This window comes from Ornithodoros turicata, chromosome 5, assembly GCF_037126465.1.
Source record: "Ornithodoros turicata isolate Travis chromosome 5, ASM3712646v1, whole genome shotgun sequence".
In the NCBI taxonomy this organism is placed as follows: domain Eukaryota; kingdom Metazoa; phylum Arthropoda; class Arachnida; order Ixodida; family Argasidae; genus Ornithodoros; species Ornithodoros turicata.
The window spans coordinates 80,484,855-80,508,297 of NC_088205.1; the positions used below are offsets into that span (position 1 = coordinate 80,484,855).

Sequence of the window (23,443 nt, forward strand, 5' to 3'; positions counted from 1 at the left end):
GTGGGATTTCATCTTAGGGACGTAAGGAAGATTTGACTGAAAGACGATATAGACGCAGGCCTGCGAAAGAAAGGCCTGCGGCGCTTTATTGCCGAGCTGTCTGCCTGCCCACATTTCAGTATGAGAGAGGAGAATAAGTGACGAAATCGAAATAACGAGAAAGTGAGCGCGCAGAGGGAGAGTGAAATACGGAGACAGGTGCGACCCCTCGAAGAAGTCGGGTCCAAACAGCTCTCTGCGTGCCTATCTTATGGTTATTGCAGTAACGTCACTAATTGCCCTTTCCCATACTGCAGTAAATGAAATATTCCGTGCCTCCTATAAAGAACACTAAAATGACACTGATGCTTTCTAAGGATTTAATATGTACAAGCTTTCGCGTGGTGCACCACGCTTCACCAGGTACCTGATAGTACCCGGTACCTCATGAAGACAAGTGGGTCTCCTTGTCCGCGTCCCTTGCTGCAGTTCCACTCAAGTATGTACCCCATGAAGCACGGTCCGCCGCGCGATAGCTTGTACATATAGCATATTAAATATTTAGACAGCTTCAGTGTTATTTTTTTTAGTGCTTTACAGACATCTCGGACTTGACTCCCCATTATACCCAGGTCTTCCTGAAGGTGAGATCCGTCCTGAGGCTATATATAACAGGCGAACGGAAAGGGAGGCCACCTCTATCCAAACTCCAAACCATTTACCGTTAAGCCGTTCATTTCAGTAAGTGTGTGCCCTGTCTCAACACAATCCCGCACCTCTTTCGAGCTTAATGCGAAAGCTGTGTCGTCACACGCATATACCACCGGGCATGCAACCCAGCTTTGCAGCAGGTAGAATGCTTAGCGCCAACCCTTCATCCGGGATGTTTGTCAATACGCATTGAGTAAGACTCTCCAGGTGATGTAACTATTCTGGGTGAGATGAAGGGGCCCGCATAGACGAGAGTATAGAGCTGATCGGATTAAGCAAGTCGGCCCTTTCAGATTGAAGGGGAGGCGAGATGTAAGGCCTAATTTAATAAGCCCAGAGAGGTTTGGCTAACGGAGATTGAAGTGGAGTGCTGGGAAAGTAGGGCTGAGGTCATATGTCAGATTTGGTTTGGAAAGTTACGGGTTGGAGTTAACGGGATGCGGCGGCAGCCGCTTTTGAGGGATTGCGAACGACAGGTAGACGGTGGAAAGTATGTACAAGTATGGTGGAAAGCCTCGGTCGTGCTGGGGAAACTTTCGGAGCAATGGGGGTGATGTTTACCGCAAGTAGAACATGTAATGTTGGAAATGGAATGCTTCCATTAATCGAAAATGTTCCTACATATCGAATAAGCAACATTTCCATATACCGAACACGAAACATTCCATAAATCGAACAAGTAATATTTTCTTAAATTGAAATACGCAATGATTCCACAAAATGAAAATGCAACACCTCGATAGGTTGAATACAAACATGTAAGTTTTCCATGATGCATATTTCTTCAGAAATATTTCAAAGAAATTACGTTTGCTGTCTGCGTGTAGCGATCGATGCACGTATGGAAAATTGGCTACATTCGTTGGAACATTCGTTCGATATTAAATAAACGGCGCATATCCAATCCCCATGGAAATCGATTTTGAATGTCATGTAGTACCCGAACTGCGCTAAAACGGCGACACACCTCAAAGACACTATATATTAGAGTTTGACATAGTCCAAGAGCGATAAATATTAAAATGAAGTCGAATATCCACGAGAATTATACTTAGGTTCGTAATATATCGTATCCGAGTGACTCAAATACGACATCACCTTACGTCTAAATCCACTCCACATTATTATTTCTTATATACATCGAAATCAACATTATTCAGTTTAGAAAAACAGGACACATGTTTTTTCAGTGCACAAACATAAGGAACATGCAAATGCCGCCATATTGAGACCCAAAAGTAGACAACAAAATGTTTCTGTAAACAGAATATACCTAACGTTGTCACAAATCGAGTACGTAATGTTACCAGAGATCGAACATGCAATGCTTTCACAGATCGAATACGCAATGTTACCACAGATCGAACGCTCAATGCTTTCATAAATCGAATACGCTGTGCTTCCATAAACCGAATATTCGCCCCCCATATTGCGACTCAAAGAACGCAACACGCTCATCCAAGAAGCACATTCGCTCGGCGCTATCTTATTTCATTTCCGCCGCGTTTGATGTTTTTTGCTTCCGTGCTTTCAACCATGAGTTCAACGTTTTCGAAGAACCCGTAGAAAAGAAAGAAAGAAAGAAAAAAAAGCGTAAGGCAAGGAAGGAGTGGAATGGACAGATGTGAAAGCGAACTCACGTCGTAGAGCGGTGAGCAGTAGTCAGATCTTCCGGAGGTGGCGGTAGGGGGTCGTCGCTCGGCTGGGCAGGGGGCGGGGGTGGGGGTAGAGGGAGATCGGGACTCGAACACGTAGAACCCCCGCCTCCTTCGGGGGACCGTGTGGTGACTGGCGGTAAGCGGCCGTTGTTCAGAGCCTGAAATAAGCAAAGGAAGGAGAGAACTGCTAAGTTTTTCGTTGTATACGGTATAGGGATTAATTACAGAATAGAGTGCGTAATAAATTAGAATAGTGCATTGCTAAGACGTTACCAACATTCACATTTAAAAATGATGGTTCCTGCTTCGCAACAACCCGAGCGGGGTAAAACATTTTCGTATGCTATAGTCCAAAGCTTGATGAACATGTCAGGCTTTCTTGTCCTCGCTAGCTTTACCAATTTTTACTTCTTTTGCCCGCTGCTAGTATCGTAAGTGCTATTTCGTCGTGCCTTCTTTTCTCACCTTGTGTTTCTGTCCTCGCCTTATTTTGCCACAGAGTGTGTATCGTTGTGTTATTTTGTCGCTCAGCGCTTCTATCGTTGTGTTATTTTGTCGCCCCGCGCTTCTACCATTGGGTTATTTTGTCGCTCAACGATACTACCATTGTGTTTTGTCACTTAGAGCTCCTGTCATTGTGTTGTTCTGTTGCTCTGCACCTCTGTCATTGTGTTTTGTCGCTGAGCGCCTCTATCATTGGGTTATTTTGTCGCTGCCAGGTTCTAACGCGCTGTTACTAGTCTCTAATTATTCTATGGATTTGCCCTTTTCCCACGACTCTCCTATCCTATCAATCACTCATATATATTCTTCACTTTCCCTCCACTTCACTATCCCATTCAGGACGCCAGAAGACAATATCTCCTACCGTCGTTTCGGCGATCCTCTTGAGCTCAGGGTCCTCAAGATCGTTCGCCGGGGGCGTCGACCCCTTGGGCGGGGGTCTCGGTGGCGGAGGTGGGTCTGCGGACCCCCCTCTCCTCGGAGGGACAGCGGGGGGCTCAGTGACGTCCTCTTCCTTGGCGACAGGCGAGGCGACCGTCGTAACTCCGTCGGAAGTGACCAGCTTAACAGTCGGTGAGCCTCCGGGGACTTCGCGAAGCTGGGCTCGCCGGCCTCGTTGGCCCTCCTTACTCGAAGCACAGGATCTGTCAGTGGAAGAAAAAAAAAAACGTTGTAAGTCATTTGAAGTTCGTAGGAAGTTAACTTTTTTTCTTAAAGGAGTACAGAGGGTCATAAAAAAAAAAAAAGAATCAGATCAAGACGTCCGATGAAAGTGTGTGGGTCATTTTACCGAATAGCGCGAAAGGTTTTGATGTGTGTAATTTGTTTCCGAGAAAAAAGAAAAAAAGAAACTCACATAAACATGGCTGCGCGCGTTCACTCTTAACTCGCCACTCCGGGTATAATGAGGAGGAGAAGGTATGATGCACGTCACCGATGACGTTACAGGGGCAACTCGTTCTGGTTCGCTGGTGCGCGCCCTGTCCCTTTGCCGCCGTAAACCAGTTTTGCCAGTTCCCCCGGAGAATCGGAGATAGAAGGAGCGGCCGAAGAATGACCGAGCCAGGAGCAATGTTTTTTTTTTTTTTTTTCATAACCCCGAACAGCCGAGTAGCAGACGACAGCTGAGTAGCAGACAACATTTCTCTGAACCAATCAGCGAGCGTGGTCCCTGTAGCGTAAGCGCGAGGTCGCAGGCAGATCACAGGCTGCTACTGCTCTCCACCACCGCTGCGCACGGTCGCTTTTTTGCGGCGTACTTTAAATTCAATTTCTGCGATAATTATGACTCTGTGGCGTGAATTATTTCTCATGCTGCATCTTACTGGCCTACTTAGCAAGGTGTTAAAAATGACTTCTGTGCTACTTTAAACCTTTCATCATCTATTTCTTTTTTAGTATTGAGTTTTGAGAAAAGAATCATAGCAAACGTATCGCCCCCCTTCGAAGAAACCGAAACTGTTTTTCTACACGTTGTAGTTCGGGAGATACAAGCCCTCTTCATCGTGACCATGTGGCTATCATCAACGAGGAGATGTTGCATTCACCAGGCCACGTCGCTCGTTTACCAATACCCCTGTCACACGGGGAGTCTTCAATGGTCATTGAAGCCAATCATCATCGGAAATGCGTGTGGCGCCACCTTGCGTGTAACGTGTCAACCTGTCGGGAAACATTGAATCCAATACTCTTTGGGAAGTTGACACGTCACACGCTTGGTGTCACTACATGCATTTTCGATGGTCATTGGTTTAAATGATCACTGAAGACTGCCCGTGTGACAGGCGTATAAGATACGCAGGCATTCTTTCCATGTATTTCATAGGGATGAGCAAATTTTTCCAAGGTACCGGTATACCAAAGCAACAGCCCTATTTATCCAAAAAGTCAGCCCCACGTGCCTTATGAATCGAACTGTAAAAAACTGCATCAACCTCCGCAGAGTCTGACAGCGTTGACGTAGCTTCGACGCAGCCAATTATGCGCCGGAATAGAAATACCGTAGTTAGCAGTTCAAATGCCGTTCAGCACGTCACAGTTCAGAACCCGAGACGGCAGAAGAAATCGTGCTCTGACAGAGTCGAAATGATTCATGCATGAAGCATTTTCCGACGGCAATACCGCAATGTTATCCCCGGGGAGCGCGAGGCTTAAGGATGGCTACAATACGCCCTCATCTCGCATTCCTCAATGGGATGTATACCGCTTGAATGAAATCGCGGAAGCCATTTTATTCTGATGTTCCCAATACGTAAGTGGAAAAGTCCTTCGTTTAGAGGGACAGTCTCAAGGTTTCGACTGATTGAGATTAGCGTTCGACTTATAAATTACGCGTATAGATACAATTTTCAACCCGCAGTGATGTGTATTTGTTCGGTTAAAAAAAGAAAACGAACGGCATGTTCACTCCCGGTTTCGTTTTGATGTTATAACATACCTGGGTAGCAATATCCTTACTGTAATGAAGTTACAGTAATTAATTACTTTTTCTGGTAATTTGTAATGTAATGCGTTACTTTTGACATTATGTAATTTGTAATGTAATTTAAATACATTTAGGCAGTAACTAAATTAATTGAAAATAAATTACTCATTACTGCAATTGAAATGTATAATGAAATTACATTATAATTACTACGAAAAAGTAACGACATTTCAAAGTCATTGCTATCAGCTTAATCGTAACTGTGTTGAGGATGTGGAAATTCATTGTGGGAACTCTTTCAACTCACCAGTTGCAAACGCTCTTTCTGCCAAGTGCCAACACAAAACACAGGCTCGATTCTTTTGTGTAAAGTAATGAATAAGGTCATTAAAATTCCTGACAAAATGTAATTACATTACGTTACAAATTACATAATGTCAAAAGTAATGCATTACATCGCAAACTACCAGAAAAAGTAATGTCATTTCTGTAATTTCATTACAGTAATGATTACTGACTGAGATTATTTAGGTCTGCCTGGATTAATTGGGTCTGTCTGGATTAAAGATGATTAATGAGATTAATGATGATTGATGATGATTAATGATGATTAATGACTGAGGCATACCTGGGTGGTAATGTCATTACTGTAAATGACATTACCACCCAGTTATGCCTCAGTCTCAGCAATGGTACGATTCTAACACACCACCTGTAGTGTTTTGTGTGAGCTACCACCAAGAAGGAAACCCGTTAGCAACTGATCGAAAGAGGCTAGTACACAAAGAAATAACATATCCCCCACCACACAAAAAAAAAAAAAGAAAAAAAAAGTAGAACATGGTAGACACAATCACCCTGCCGCCTCGTGTTACAGCTCTCCGTGGAACAGAAGAGGGCAGCCCCGTGCAGTCCCAGCGGTCAGTAAATGGAAATAGATGAGTCTCTCTGAAAGCGGGCACCGTTCCACCGATGGAAGAGGAGCGCGGCAACGCGTTTTCATTAGGAGAGCGTTCCATCTCAATGTAGGCTCTTGAGACCCTGTCTAGCAGGGCCTTCTAACGGTGCCGGGAAGTTCACTACTTCCATCCCTGTGGGGATTTATGCTGCTCGTCGTCTCCGTTATGGAGATATGAAGGGACGGTAAACATTAGGGAAGAAGTGAGGAAGAGCCAGTGCAAGATGAGACTTTTGATGAGACCGATGTGATAAAAAAAAAAAGGTATCTACGTTATTGAAGCCCAGAAGAACACTTTCTCTTCGAAATATCGGCCGGCACCCGCCCTGAAGGTCAAAGCAGTAGAGCTGCAATATCAGAAAATTAATCTGTTTGATAGACTATGAGCCCTCAGTACTCCTGCGTCTTAATTTACGTCACAATCGCGCTCATAGTTATTTTTTCTTTTCTTTGAAAATTAATATTGAAAATTACGGGAAACACTGTGTCGAAGTCGCCACCTACTGCGCACTGCTCGCCAAGTACGGTGAGAAAACTACATTACATGCGCACAACACTGGGTCTAAAGCAAAAGAAGTCGACTACGTGTCGGCTACGTAGTCATCATGTGCAGCGAGGCGGCAAGCCAGTCGGAGGGAACGTAGATCACGGTTGCTTGACAAAGTGGGTATTATTTCCCACCAGACGTCGCCCCGAGCCGTTTAATTTAATTTTACTCTTAATTTAATTTTAATTTTACTCGCATATTAAAACTATTGAGCGTCCCCTGTCGCATGTATAACTACTTGTGCTGGGATTACGAGCAACAAGCTGTTAAACTACGAGCTGCCAACATAACCTTTCTTCAACTGAATAGTGGCAGTTGAAGATAAGGCGCCAGCAGTGGCGATTCGAACCACACCCTCTGTTTGCCGGTCAGCTACCTTCTCATACCGGCAATCGGAAGGTTCGAATCTCACTGCTGGTGCCTTTTCTTCAAGTGCCACTATTCAATTGAAGTATGTTGCTGGGCGTTATGTAAGACGTGTGTTGTGTTTGTCCTTATGTTTAATAAACCCCCACCACCACCCCGTTCAACAGGAGCGCTGCAAGGAAGGCTAGCATCGAATTTCAAAAACACAATCTTCACGATGGGAAAGTCGTTTAGAGCAATGAAACATCTGGTAAAAATATGACACAAGACGAATAACTTCATTACGGTGACTTGTTGCAGTTACTTTCGCCAAAAGTGGTATAGTTACAATTACAAGTAATTTTCCCTGAAAACTAGCTTGTTACTCTGATCAGTTTCAAGTGACTAGTCGCTACAAGCAGATCCTCACTCAGTTATCACATAGGACTGGATTAAAGCAATCAGAGCAACACAGGTGCCGTTTTTGTACGCAGGTTATACTACTAGAGGGCTAATTAGCTACCTAAAGTTCGCTAATCAACATTTTAATGCTTTTGTGGGGACCAACGACGACGACTACCGCAACAGAGGGCACGCGCAGAATAAACAGTTGGCTTCCTCTGGGCTCCCTCCTCTGTGGCTGACTGCTAGTTAGCTCCCACACTTTAATTACAGGGTTTCTTTCACATGTTATGCTTGTAGAGGCATGTTAGGTTTGTAGAGGAGGCTTGTAGACGTTTGTATATGAAGCCGTCCCATCGCTTGATTTTGTAAATCAGCCGAAACCGAAACCACGCACGTCAGGAGCGTAGGATTGGATTGGATTGGATTGGAAAAGAAAGACGGGGCAGAGCGTAGGAAGGAAGGACAACGCACTTCGGCGTAAGTAGGAAGGAATGATTCAATTCTGACATTGGCTACTGCTGGTGCCTCCTGAGCACATAAATATCAAGTTAAAGACAATGATCTTAAATGCCAAATTCCGTCAACGTCTAACCATTACAACACCACAGAAAGAAGACGGTTGAGAGCATCTAAATTTTAACGAGACGAGATGGTGATGTTTTTTTTTTTAATTCAATGTTAGCGCCGCGAAGCAACTGTGGCTATGAGCGGCGTACAGACGTGGACAGATGGAGAGAGGAGAGGAGCGCAGGAAGGAGTGCGGGACAGAGGGGGAGATGGTGATGTGATAAAGAAAAAAAATGGGGAATGTGAGTTTCGACGGAGTCGAAGTGGCTACCCCAGTACGCTTACACACAGAAAGTACAAACAGATGATGAGATGATGAGAAAACAAAGAGATGATGACCAGAGAAGAGAACAGAGATGATGATGGAGTTCAACATGTAGTTCAAAGGTTTCGACCAAGTGAACGTGAGACGAGACGAGACGAGACTTTCGTGTAGAAGGCTGCACTTCTTCAGGTCTAGCATTAAGTTACAAAATTCCAGAATGTATAAGACACGTTGTAAGGTAGAGAGCGAGGGTTGGGACAAAAATACGAACACAAAAAATAAAAAGGGGGGAGGGGTACGACTCCATCAGTTTCAAACAGACGTACGAGACAAGACAACACTACGACAAGTCTTACAGTAAGCATACTTGAAAAAAACCTGCATTGCGTATACAAACTATACACATAACAACAGCCTCAACAGCCGAGGCATTGAAGCCAAACCTCCACGCGTTCAATTTACATAACTATCACGCATTACCTCCCCAAATATGTCTGTATAGAAACCTCGCGTAAAAGGACGCACAAAACCGCGTGCAACGAACTTATCGAGCCCATAATGCGTACTTTTTCGCGTCTCTTTCTTCGTATAAGACCAAAAATGCAGTGTGGCCGCACTCTCTCTCCTCCTCTCCGATATAATACAGAAAAGGGAAAGGATGGAATAGTATGTGGATATAAGGAATCAATAGAGCGACGCCTCCCCACTCCCCTCATGGTCGTCCTGATGGAAAATCGATGTTGGTGCCCACCCTTCCTTTCGTGCCGTACCGACCGACCGACCGACCGACCATATAGGGCTCAGGTGCAACACCTGGCTTCCACCGCCGAAGGGTATATAGTACGCACAATTGCGCTTAAAGACCGCGGGGCTTTGTAGTTCTTTTCTGATGTCAAAGCCACGAAACAATGTTGACAAGTTTTTCTGTCAACGAAGAGAGGAAGAGAAAGGTGGTCCTGGGCCCTGGATTGCTTTCGATGCGGAGCGTGGGTTGAAGTGTGTGGTCTGGTTAAGACGGTTGGCTTGTGCTCGTGAAAGGTATATAGTGGAAAAGAGTGTCGCGGGGGCAAGGAGTGTGAATGTACTTCGATGTATATATACTGCGCGCCAATTTATATCGTGATGAGATCGTTGTGATTGGTTGAGAGGGGCGCAGTGTAAAAATATGTTGTAATAGACTATCTATAGTGTATACAGCTGATTGTTATCTTTAAACTATCTATAGTACACGTAAGTACATGATTTATTACGGAGCTTGGCTGCGTTTCAGAACGAGACGCGTCGAGTGAATTACAGACAGTAACCGTTCTGGTGGAACCTGGTCACTGGCTGCACTGCCCGAGACTTTTGCATGTGCTTTCTGGCAGACTTTATAGGCAGATTTCGACACAGTTCCTCCTGAAGTCGGCCCAGAAGGCATATGCAACCTCCCGATGTCACTCACTGCCTTTTGCTTTCCTCAGTGCATTATCCACAGCTCACAGCCGCAGTTCCTTTGCTGTGCTAACAAAAAAAAAAAAAATTGCTTTGACTTTTGCGTATACGAAGTGCAGACCACAGTTTACGACAAGTTCTGATTTTTTTTAAAAGATAAATTAAGTACAGCTGGGGATTGTAGTTGAGTCTCTTAACGGTTAATTTTGGAACCTATATAGAACACCACCCAAAAAAACGTGTCCCGCATGCGTTTGTGTGCGAATACAAATCCAAAATTAAAACAGAAATCACACCGATGTCTTCGAGACGATGTACGCGCGATATGGGTGAAGGGAGAGGTCTTCGAAATGTCTGATGTGTCGAAAGTTTGGGTGAGAAAATATGTCTAAAAGATATCGGACGCTGTCAGCCCGTGTGGTCGGTCTTCCTATACAATTATTAGGCTTTCTCCTTCCTTCTCTTCCTTTCTGTCCCTGTAGTCCATCAATCAATTAAAAGTACCGTCCCCCTTCCTCTTTTTTGAAAGTGGAACAACCTGACACGGCCCTCCCTGTGCTCTCACAGAAACAAAAAGGCACACTGTGTGATCTCCTAGACTAACTACACACTTTCATCTCGTCTCCTCATTCCCAACTTTCCCTTTTCTCCCTATTCGAAGCAATCCCAGCGAACACGGAACCTCACTTTGCTCTTATTTCCCCCAGACTTGCTCCGCCTCGCGGACAAATCAGAAACTTCCCATCCCCCACTTCTTTTTTTCTTTACCCTAATATATCTGACACTTGGCGGCGCTCCCTCCTTAAATCAAGTCACCCGAGAGCCAAACACAGCGTCCTCTAGCGGAGCAAAAACGACGCGACTTAACGAGCTCCTTAGCGTCTCGTCTTGAACCAATCACCTGTCACCCAACGAGAGCCCAAACGGCCGAGAAACTTTTGGCTGAGTAATTCACCTCCCCGATGCCATTTACTCCCTGGTCACCTACCGGGGAAAATGGGAAGAAATAGGATCGCACGGCCACTCCATTAGCGAACGCACGCTCCAGGGGGAAAAAAAGTTGCTTTTTTTATCTCCTTAGGATTATGTTGCTGTACTTATGTTGGCAGGGTATATATATATATATATATGTCTGTCTGTATACTGTCGTTACGTCATGGAACGGTGTATGTTGGGTCTGTGTGGTCTTCGTAGATGTTCTCGTGCTTGACGGTGCCAGCGAGGAATTACAGGACGCTGTAAGCGCTGATTATTGGCGCTGGTGGTCTCTGTTGTGGGCATACATGAAAGAATGAGAAGTGTGCGAAGGACTCTACGGAAAAGGGATGCTGAAATTGGGGAGAGAGGGTAGTCATGTGACGTCACAGTTACCCTTTTTTGGTTTCCGCTTTACAGCTCCAGGAATGTGTCCTGCTATACTGTGACTAATGAGTACTACTGCACGAAAGATTTTAATGAAATTATTCACGTTTCTAACCGGTTAATCGTCATTGTTTTTACAAGAAGTAACTAACTAAAAGTAACTAGTTCGAGTTACTAGTTCGAAAGTAACTACCCAGGAATGGATATAACCGCACCCGCGCATACCTCTAAGTAGTAGCGACACAACTTACGAGTTGCGCGATTGGATTTGTGAAATTCATCTAAAAGAGTCCGACACTATTAATATCATTTCCACCAAACACGCCCCTCCTCAACTCTTTCAATCTTCTCTTCCGTCACCAAGCGAGGTATAGGCGTCCCCAAATCCGATCATTACATTCCATAACGCCATTACAAACTACTCCCACGAATTGTAAAACCCGCTATACTGTTTAACGTGACAGATAACCATCATCACCACCTTCATACTTCGACCCACTTTGGCGTATAACAACAATAAGTGTTATAGCGCATATTATCATTTTTATCTCGTACCTCCGCGTGCCTAACGCGTTTAAACGGAAATAAAGCTCGGTTTCATATCTGAGGGACCACACCCGAAGCAGAAGCCATTACCGACAGGGCGGAGTCCTCCTTGCCTTCAGAGGTCACGTCGGAAAAGCGATGAATCGGTCTCCGCGTTGCTTTCTATTTTTCCGGTAGACGTACGAGAATATGGAAATGACGCTTCTTCGACGCAACGCCCTTCTTGCATGCAAGTGCGAGCACGGTTACACGAGCTTATGAGGGATTGTAAAATTATTGAGTAGGTCTTAAAAGTACGGGTACAGTTCACTGTCTGTATACATATGGAACGCCGTGGTAGGAGCTGTACTTGCCATGAAAACAAATAAATTTTGTGTCGTGCACGCGTGACCTTTCCGTGTCTGTTGTGTGCTACGAACAATCTTTCTCTTTCTTTTTCTTTTTTTAATTTCCCCCCCTCTACGTCACCTTGTTGCCCTCTCTCTGGCCGGCACACCGCCCTTTCTCGAACGGCACGGTACTCGAAGCCTGAATGAAAGGTTGAATGTCAGTTGCCTAATACAGTCAAACTCCTTTACAACGAAACTCAGGGGACAGCGAAAAAAATTCGCAGTAAAGGTATTTTCGTTAAAAAGGATGTCCATTATTGGACCTATAGGGGCTCCAACGGGACTGTAAAAAAAATTCGCCGTAGTGGTATTTTCGTTAAAAAGGTGTCCGCTATAAAGGAGTTTGAGTGTAGTTGAAAGGTGAACTTTATGTGCTAACTTGTACGTATCAAAGGTGAAGCACATATATTCTTCCGCGACCGTTAGAATGCATTAGTTTTGCTCGGTGGAAACAGAAGCGTATTCTTATGTTTCAATTAAGTTATTTCCGTACGCGCTGTGAATAATCTCACCTATGCAAGAATGGTTTTACGAGAAGGCAGCAAAAACGAACCACCGCAATATTTTTCTATTCTTTTCATTGCGATGCACACGCACACGACCCATGCATATACTTCGCCGTTGCAGTTTTTCCAGCTGCAACATATCTTTTATATTCCACTTCCAGTTCCCCCTAAAGCGCCATACACACACACACACACATTACGAAGGTAAGTGCAAGAAAGCGCTCATCATAATGGCTACGTTTCGAGCATTATCTCCAACACACACGCACTCCCAGATATTAAAAAAAAAAAACATCACCAACACATAAACCAGTCTCCGCAACAACAACTAAAAGAGCCCTGCGCGCATTCCCAACACAATCCACAAACTCTTATGCCTATATATCCATCCAGCTGTTGAGCTACAGTTTCGCGCGAAAGACATACACACGCTCGAGTCATATGCTCGGCTGATATTCCTTTCTCGCAAATGCAGTTTCTCGGGAAACAACACATTAAGGACGTCATGGAGTTTCATGTTTCTGCATATAAAGTGGTGCACGCGCTATTGCGACACGAGCGCCCCACTGCGGTACATATGGAGAAAGCGCGCGGCACAGGAAAGACATGCCGCAGATGTAGACTTTGCAGGCATACAAGGCATCTATAATGAGGAGGTGTGCCTTCCAGAAAACAAGCGAGCGACGAGTGCATGAGATGTCGAGGTATCTTGAGCGCAAACAAGGGAATCTCTGTGTCTAACCCCCATTCTCTTTTAGATTCCGCGTTAGCGGTAGCGGCATGATGCAAACACGTGGTTAGATGGAGAGAATACAGCAGGAAGGCATGAAAGACGGGGACGTTAGTATGCATCTTGGGACGACTTCATGGGGAGCTGTGTATAAAGTCGGCCACGCCGCTGGTGAATTGTGTGAGCATGGGACGTGAGGGCAAGGGAGAGGTATGGAGGGTACGTGTGTATAGACGAACCTTCGGTGGTGTGACGTGGGAACGAGTTTTTCAACAAATTTTTGTCAGTAACTTTCAGTAATTAGAAAGCCACGCGTTTCGAATACTTTAAAGACTTCGAGGTAGTTCATTAAGTGCTTAATGTTCTCAGCAAGTATTTCTAAGGGTATGTATTATTAAGCACCGCTCTTGTTATGGCAGGATATTTAACGATGGTCTCTGATGAAACAATATTAGAGCGAAAAAAATCATTTCCGACCCTCCTGCCACCATTTATTGCACGTCCTGCTTGGAAACTAAATTTCAATTTTAATGTGAGTCAATTTTATAGTCTTTTGTTTTTCATAACCTATTTCGCTCACGGGTAAAACAAAGGCGCTAAGTTATATACCCACCAGCTACTTACCGCTAATAAAATACGTTACATAACAAGAAACATTAATGAGCGCACATAATCCTTCCAATCGTCATAGTCACAAAGATAGAGAGAGAGAGAGAGAAAGAAAGAAAGGAAGAAAAGCAAGGCGCAGGTGTCGCATGAACTCGTTTACAATCCCCCGACAAAGTCCCCCGCGATTGAGAAACTCACGTAGCCCTAATTTCGCTTAACGATCAGCGCTGTCCCGTTATCAAACACCGAACACTTGTACTTGTGAACCGTCTTCACAATTGATCCTGGCTGCACATACGACATCATTTCCGACCGGCTGGTTATCACGAGGGAGTCCTCTGTCCATAAGGGGGACGCCGTCTGCTCCGATTTGCTTAATCCTTAGCGGGGCCTCCGAAATCCCTTTCCTAGCTCTAATGAGCCCTCTCGCAAGATAAAGCCTTCCGCCGGGACACCTTTATCGAAACTCCGAAGGGACACTGCTTTTGTTTTCTGTATCGCCTTCCTCTCGGTAATGTCTCTCGAGCAGGGCGTTATCTTCTGGCCGCATCGGACAAGCCCGTACAGCGTGTGGTGGGAGTGACAGTAGAAGGTCAAGAGAGCTCGCCATCGCCTCAATTCGTCGTGGTTGGCAACCTTGTTAGATGGGGCTTAGGGAATTGGGTGTACAGGAGTAATCACTCCGGGGACATCTCGTCAAAGGAGGCTTTAGAGCTTTACTCCTGAGAACGAAACAGAGGAAACTGTTGCGTTTTTCTTCCTGACTTTTCTTTCCTTTTTTTTTATTCCTGCTCTGCGCTAAAGCACAAACGGACGTGACACTACCCCTCTGGTTGCGTTGGATAGATGCGAGAGGCACGCATAAAATAGGATCCCGACTACACTGAAGAGCATGGCGGACTATACTGTCATGGGTCAACTGATCCAAAGGTTGCGGGATGGATCGAACCCCCATTCCACGTGCTACAGTACTGCGCAAAGTCTAGTACATCTTACTGACCTCAACCCATAACGTCCCCACTGCGGTTAGAAGAAAGGAACGGTAGGCGATGAAATGACATCGGTAGAGGGATTCGAACCCGTATACACTTCGATTTCCAGTCAGAGGTAATACCCTCTCCCCACTGCATCTATAGCTGCTCACGAACTATAGCAAGCCTAGCTGGGATACCCAACGCACGAACTTACCTTCCGCACACGCTCCCGTATATGCTTCCCAGACACACTAACATCCATAGAGAAGAACGAGATAAAACCGGGAGGCTCATCTCATCTTTCTCAAGTAACGGAGCAATATGGCCGATCGAAGCAGCAAAATACCATCATCTACACTACTTTCTATGTTTCCAGTCCTTCTATTTTTCTATTTTTCATTGGACTGAATATACACGTTTTTTTTTAATGCTTTACAGATATGTTTTTTTTGAAGTTGTGAGAGCAGCACTGATGTCCTTTTTTGCGGGCGGGTAAAGCGCCCAGGCGGACGGCTTTTGGGAAAGCGAATGCAACTACTGGGCGACTAATTACCTAAAATTCGTTAATGAACATTTTAATTACATGTTTTCAGGAAAATGCGAGACACTAGAATTGGAATCATTATTTGAATCCATCCTCCTTTTTAAAAATCCTGGAAGGGGCACGTACATTGAGATATAAATCGCCAAACATTGGTACGCAAATAAGGCGACACCATGTATGCACTTCTCCAGCGCAGAAACATCACTTCGGCTTACCTGGGCGGGAAAGCGGTCTATCTAGCCATCAGATCGGCGCCCGCTCCAATCAGCTACATCGCTACAAACCACGTGGCCCTCCGACGCGAACTCCCGTCGTTCCTTTTGCGCTCTAGAAGTGCTCGGTTTCGGTACAGTTGCATACCAAAGTTTGGGGCTATACTATTTAATTGAACTAAAAAATTTCCCAAGTCAACCTAGCGTTTCTTTTTTTTTATACAGAATTAGAGAGCCCATATCGAACTTAGTCAGGTCCACCCAGAAATCCGCTCGATATTGCAAATGGAACTGCCCCCCAAAAATCCCGAAATTGAGGCTTCAAAGTTTCTGGTATTCAACGGCGCACCAAATCAGTCGCAAAGATGCGCGGAGAGGAGGACATGCTCCTGCCCCAATGAAGCTCGAACAATTTATCGCCGGACCGGCGTGCAGCAGAAGACGCGCTGATAACAAGTGACATTCCACCATACGTTGATAAGCGGCAAAAAAAAAAAAAAAAGATTCCGCCTCTTTTTTTTTCGCCCTCTTTTTTTCCGACCTTCTATCTTTCACGGAGGCAGGAGCATGTCCTCCTCACCGCGCATCTTTGCGACTGATTTGGTGCGCCGTTGAATACCAGAAACTTCGAAGCCTCAATTTCGGGACTTTTTTTGGGCAGTTCCATTTGCAATATCGAGCAGATTGCTTGATGGATCTGACTAAGTTCGCTACGGACTGTCTAAGTTCTGTACAAAAACGTAAGGTTGACTTGGGAAATTTTGGTGTTCAATTAAAGAAATTCAGTTTCTTTTAATTACAATCAAATGAAAATATTTTTGCAAGGTGGCAAATTTAGTTCCCACACAAACGCCGTTTACCCCGTATTTTTCTGTTCGAATGACACGTTTTGTGAAACACCCTGTATATATCTCAAAGTACACACTCGTTCCAGGATATTTAAAAAAAGATGATGGATTTAAATAATCACCGTCTCCAATTCTACAATCTCGCACTTCGTAAAAAAATATCTAATTAATAAGCTAATTAATGAATTTTAGGGAATTAGTCGTCCAGTAGTTACTTACGCTGTCCGACAGGACGACCGCATAACCCAGCTCTGAAAACCGCGACTAGGTAGTTCTCGTAGCTTTTATCATAAAAATTCTGCAAATGATAAAAACAGAAAAAAAAAACGCCCTGTATACTATACGTTTATAAGTCCCAAACGTCGCCACACCAGCATTGGACAGCTGTTTCGGCCTTATTGGGCCTTCATCAGCAATGCGTAGGTGCATGCATTGCTGATGAAGGCCCAATAAGGCCGAAACAGCTGTCCAGTGCTGGTGTGGCGACGTTTGGGACTTATAAACATATGTTCAACGTGCAGCCAAAGAGCCTATGCTATTTTTTTTTTTTCACTGTATACTATACGTGCTGCGACATATATACCGCACTCTCATAACATCACCAACGACATCAGCGTCGCCCTGAATACGTCGTTGACTGCATGACAACCGAAATCCGGTCGACGTTTCCCATCCGAACACTGTTACCGAGCAACATATTGTATTCCCGACACGAGATCTATATTGCGACAGTGAGACCGATGGCGTATATATTCCGTCGTCCCTGTTGAACACGGTTTCCGAGCTTGTTAGAGGAAGATTAGAAGCTCAATCTCGCTCTAGTAATTGCCCGGTGGACAGTCGGGCGTATAAATCTTTTTTTTTTCTGCGAGATTTTGCACGAAAGGATGGCACGTGTGGGGTCGCTAGGATTACGGGTCTTCTTCCCGTGTTGCTACGTTGTTGCGCATGCGTACTTAAACCGTGCTCTATCGCTATGCTGCCTCTATTTTCGACGCCATGTGCCTGAAGGGAAGAAGCAGAAGTCGTGTGCATTCACTGTCGAGCAACTGCGCTTGAACTTTCGAAAAATTTCTCGAATTTCGCGATTTTTGCATTCTATAAGGGGGATTCTATAAGGATATTCGTTCCCGTCTGTAGTACTAGCCCTATATAGGACTAGTAATTCAAGTCGTCATCTGGCTTGCATCGTCAGTGACGACCAAACAAGAGATGCTGGAGTGGACAAGTATGTAAACAGACAGTAAGGAGGTGGAATAGTAATTCGTATTTACACAAGGGATATCCATATCACGGAAGATGCCAGTAAAGAAAAGAAACAGAAAAAGAAAAGTTCCGTCCCGTGTTATGCTGGGCATTACAGTGCCGGAATATAGGGACTGGCGCATTTTGCAGTTAGCAGACGACACTTAGCAGACGACACCGTCAGCGTCTTTTCCTGTCGTCTGCTACGGAATACCTTGTGGCTGTGTTGCAGGCACGACCTACTAAATTATAACGACCACGTCATAGGCACCCCTTCCAAGCGCCGCATTTAGAAGCTAGCGGAGGCGCTACTCATCGGCTCGGTTATTGCTTCCTCAATTTCTGCAATACTTTGTAATTAAGCTTACCTTAATATTTTTGCACAAGCGGTGAATGTCCCACGGGAGATGCTTCTTTCTAAAGTTGATTATCATCATCATTCTACGCGTTTTCATAGTCGTCGTTGCTGTCGTCTGCTAATGTAGTCGTACGTCCGCTTCTGCGCGTCCAAAATTCAAATTTCCATTGCCCAATCATGACGTATATGTCGCGAGCCGATGAGTGGCGCCCCTAGCGGATCGTGCGGACGGGCTCCTTATAGGTGGCTGCCGATTATGACATGGTCGTTATAATCTAGTAGGTCGTGGTCGCAGGATATTCTTCACGGTTAACAGTGAGCGTGAAGACACGATGTTGAGCGCTCGTGCTCACGTGACAGCAGAAAGCTATGACGTTTTTCGCATCTTCCCCTGAGGTATTCTGGGTAATGTCACTCGTGTGAATACGCGGTGTAGGTAAGAAACAGCAAAATGGCGGTTGAATAACCGGGGTACTTACGTCTGTGAAGAGTTGGCATCGTTGTTGCGCACTGGTTCCTCCTGCCAGCCACTTAAAGCTCGCTCCTCCTGCAAGCAGACGACACGTAATTAGACATGCAACGCAGCACGCACAATATAACACAAATATACGAACACTGGTGTAAACATATGTAAATATTCGTCTATATATACAGGGTGTGTGCAGAAAAACATAACCCTCATTTTTACATGTAACTCGTTGTCTACTTAGCCGAGGAACTTCCGGTGGCGCACGACGGCGTATTTATGCGTGCGAAAGCTACAAAAAAAATCCTGGAAGCCATACTCAGTGTAAAAAAATTAACTGAGCGCGAAAACATGGGCTTCCATGCATTAGAATAGGGCGGTTATGACAGTGCATGGTAGTATTTCGGTCTCATGAGAGTTATGTGCAGGCACCGCTAGGGGTACTGCCGATGAGCATCCATGTGGGACATCGTTTCGATTTATGCACCGATAGCTCCCCTAGCGGTACTTGAACACAACTCTCCTACGTGCACCACGTTGCCCTTTCACGTACACCCTATTGTCCACCATGTTGCCCTATTCTGATGCACGGGAGCCGACGTTTTCGTTGTTCCGTTTATGTTTTAAGCTGGGTATGGCTTCCACAATTTTTCTACAGATTTCGCACGCATAAATGCGCCGTCGTGCGCCACCGGAAGTTCCTCGGCTAAGTAGACAACGAGTTACATGTAAAAATGCGGGTCAAGTTTTTCTGCACACACCCTGTACTTTCCGTCGAGTACATTTTTTTATCAGGGCTGAAAGCTTTCCCGTAACACCTTTCGCTTTAATTTCGTCAAAATAATTCAATAACATTTCGCACTTTTCTCCGATGTGTTTCGCATTTTTCCGCTCGCAGCTCTCTCGGAAAGACGAAAAGGGGGCGTGTGTTAAACGTACGACGACAACCGCGCGTAACTCATTTAGAGCGTGCATGAGACGACGCACACATTCCGCCACATCGTATTCATTTCCCCGCTTAATTGAACAGCCATTTGACCCAGAGATGTAATAAAGGCGCGTCAGTGTCGCGTTCATCCCAAAGTCCAATCGATATCGGCATCGAAGCATAGTGGAAAATCCATGGCCGGAAACGACAAGAAAAAAGGAGCTGGCCAGTTATATCAGCGTTTATTGGGTGTCTTCTTTAGAGCCCCCGCGCCCCTGTCTATCGGCTGCTCTTCCGGAGGTTACAAAGTTTTTTCCTAGAAACGTCAATGAGTGGTTGGATAACCTTGGTTTTCTTTTCTTTTTTGGGGGGAACCATACGGCATATGTTATACATAACGATGTTTCTTTCAGTTGGGTAGACTCTATTCGCAGTCATAAATCTTTTGCGGCGTTGAAAGGGCCGGCTGGATTTCTGTCTGGGTTTCTATCCATCTGTCTATGCTTCTGCCTATGTATCGATGTGTGTGTGTGTGTGCGCGCGCGCGTGTGTGTGTGTGTATGTGTTTCGGGAAGATGTTTATTGAAGTTGCGACTGTGCCCGGGGCTTTATGTTGCGAACACTGGAGATGGATGTTCCCAGACGACGTCATCTCTTTTTCGTTCATCCGCGTTACAAGGACAAAAGGAGGCGACGTTATACGAGTGAGCGGTTATTTTGTGCGGGATTCCAGGAGCGCGGCTTTCTCAAAAGCTGAGTGGCTGTTCTTGTAAGTAGCTAATCCTCGAGATAGGCACTTTGCTATAGAAATACGGGCTTATACCTAAGATTGAGTACAGTATTTCTTCCGCTCCGTAGGAAATGTCGAAGGAACGCCGAAAGCTTTCCTGTCCAATGTATGGAGTGCTTAGAAATCGTTTCAAGGATTTTCAACTTCCAGATTTGCTTCAGCAAATTATGAAAACTGAAATACTGTTCTTTCCTTGCATACTACAAACGCAATTTTAATTAAATCGAGCTCTAATTTCAATTATTCTCACAAAAATATATTCTATAGTGCACATTTGGCTGAAGTACAACAGCAGAAGTGCATGTTGTCCTTCAAAACTGCAAAAAAAAAAAAATGGAACGAAACAAATATTTATTTATCTGTAATACCATCAAGGTACACTCTTAAAAACGAACTTCACCGCATAGCACGCTCCTACCCAACCATCATCTCGAATGATATAGTTATCTGCAGTGATTTGTTGAAAACGGGAGGCGTACGCCTTTTTTGTTCCGACTTACGCTGTTCATAATTGTTTTATTTATTTAAATTCATTATTAGTATTATTATTTTATTTATTCATTTTATTTTTTTAATTTAAATTCATTATTATTATTATTTTATTTATTCATTTTATTTTTTATTTAAATTATTATCATTTATATTTCTTATTTCATTTCTAAGAGTGTAGTTACTTTATGTATCGTATAACTATACTAGCATATATGCTATATCACATATTATACAAGTTTTTTTTTTATTCGACACAGATTTTTAAAACGAAAAAAGCTGTGTTGGCAGGCGAGTTATGCGGCCAGGTGGACATCCTGTAGGACAGTGTATGCAACTACTGGACGACTAATTAGCTGAAATTCATAAATTAACTTATTAATTACGCGTGTTTCTGGGAAATGCGAGATAGCAGAATTAGAGCCAGTCTTTACTCATATCCGTCGTTCTTATTCAACACCCTGAGAACCAAAAGTATCATGAAATATAAATTAAAAAATAAATAAAAATATACAAAAAGATATAAATATAGAAACCAGAACTACGCACTACTCGAGCGCAGAAAGAGCGGCAGCCAATCCACGTGACATGGCCTTGGAGCGATGCAGCTGATTGGAGTAGGCACTAATCTGTTGGCGAGATAGACCGCTCTCCGACCCAGATAACGGGCAGAGGTCGCCTCGTTTCTGCGCTCAAAAACTGCATAGTTCTGGTTTCGTCTCAATAGACGTCTCCCTGTTTGTAAAGAAATGACGTCATAGTGTTCGATGTTCGACAGCGCCACCAATTTGGTAGACTTGAACTGCGCTCGGTCGTACTTTTCTTTCAATAGGAGGCAGGGAACAAGTGCCCATTCGTGGAACCCAGCCCTCCCCTTCCGATTTGTTTCGGTTTCAGTCAGTCTACCAACGTCATGATGACGTTTCTCGAGTATAGAGGTCTATTGCATAGCGAAATTTTGCAGTTTATATCTCAAGGTACGTTCGCTTCTCAGGGTGTTTAACAAGGACGACAGATTTGGATAATGACTGGCTCGAATTCTGTTTGCTCGCATGTAACAGGAAACATCTAATTATTAAGTTAATTTATGAATTTTAGCTAATTAGTCGTCCAGTAGTTCCATACACTGTCCTACAGGATGTGCGCACGGCTATATAACCCGCCTGCCAAAATGGCGTCAGCGCTTCTCTCACAGCTTTTTTATTAAAAAATCTGTCGAATGAATTAAAAAAAACCTTGTATACTGGACTATATACTATAAAAATGTTGTACAAAATATTGTATAAAAGGTTTCTGCGGCTAGCCTGCTACGAAATTATAGGCACAAACTCGCATATATAGGCCACTGGCAGTGTTTGTCTTTTATTTTTTTAATATTCACGGTTTGCCCGCAAAGAATCGGACCAAGTAGCAATTTTTACCCAAAACTTTAATCCCGCAACGTATAGTTTAGCTCCCAGACGCTTCTTTTATCAATTTTATATTTACAAACCTCCGATACTTCATCTTGGGCAACCCTGCATTTGAAAATTTTCTCTTGCCGTAAAGTATGAAAATACAAAACGGGAAAAACCTTCGAAAGAGGCAGAAAGCTTTTTTTCTTCTTTTATTTTATGCTTTCAATGTGCGTATATGGCGCTTCTGTGGTGTAACAGCCGGAAACTGCTGACCATGACGCCACGGAAAAGCAAGCTCTGGCAGTAAAAATTTAGCTCTAACTTATACGAATTGTGTGGTACGCACGGTGGTTTTTAAGCAGAAGGAAAAACGCGACGGCGAATTCTTTTTGCTTTCAAGTTTATGTTCAGGCTGGCACTTTTAAGCTGCTTGTAGAGAAAGAGGCAGCCTGAAAGCCAGCTTTACTCCCGTATTATAATCCAGGCCTCCTGACTTGAAAAGAAAAAAAAAGGAAGAGAAAAAAAAACACATAAAAAAAGTCCAAAGCCTTCATTTGCGTCCGCCAACACAAACTGCAGTACACGTAACAAACTACCGCGTCATTTACTTTGAAGTTACTGATAAGCTCTCAGAGCGAAAGAAAAATACTTTGTAAAACGCACGCGATTAACGTATAGTTAAGAGACTTTTGATTTTTTAACGCCTCTTCAGCATTATATACATTCGATCTCTACTGTTTTCAAGCTCATTAACGACCACTCTGCGGGACTTTGTCGGGTCGGCATTCGATTTAAGCTTCAAAATCGCGCAACCCATCAAGAGAAACATAAACGGAGGAAACACTTTTAGTGTTAGCCAGCTTTCTGAACAATTTTCCATTAGCAGAAACGACAAACCGTTGGATGACAAGCCAGCTAATGGCTGGACGCATAAAAATATAACAAACATGGGAAAGAACAAAGTTCTTTTTTTTTTTTTTCGTAAGGCCGAAACCGTGAGGACGTTATTATATAGCCCCTGAGACTGAGGCTCCTTCAAGGTCCTCGAAAATTACGGTCGCTGAGTGCTCGGCATGCGGAAACTGCGGCTTCCCGCGAGGCGCGGCAACGCAAACTCGAGCAAACGCCAAATAAAGCAACGAAAGCCGCACGGTGACAATAGTTGCTCATGAAGGTGGTCGCTTCAAGGCACTCTTTCCACGCTGTTTACGCGGTTGAGGTGGCTTTAGATTTTTTTTTCGCATTGTCCTGA

At 44.3% G+C, this 23,443-nt stretch overlaps 1 protein-coding gene across 4 annotated transcripts in view; it reads right to left on the reverse strand.

Moving 5' to 3' along the window:
* LOC135394955 (protein Shroom3-like) overlaps nt 1–23,443 on the reverse strand; it is a 170,135-nt gene that overhangs the window by 30,871 nt on the left and 115,821 nt on the right. For all 4 annotated transcript variants that reach the window (XM_064626060.1, XM_064626059.1, XM_064626063.1 and 1 more), the window contains 3 exons: nt 18,601–18,668; nt 3,217–3,496; nt 2,331–2,506 (listed from right to left, as the gene is read on the reverse strand). In XM_064626060.1, the coding sequence (XP_064482130.1) occupies nt 2,331–2,506; nt 3,217–3,496; nt 18,601–18,668 (524 nt within the window). The remainder of the gene's footprint in view (nt 1–2,330; nt 2,507–3,216; nt 3,497–18,600; nt 18,669–23,443) is intronic.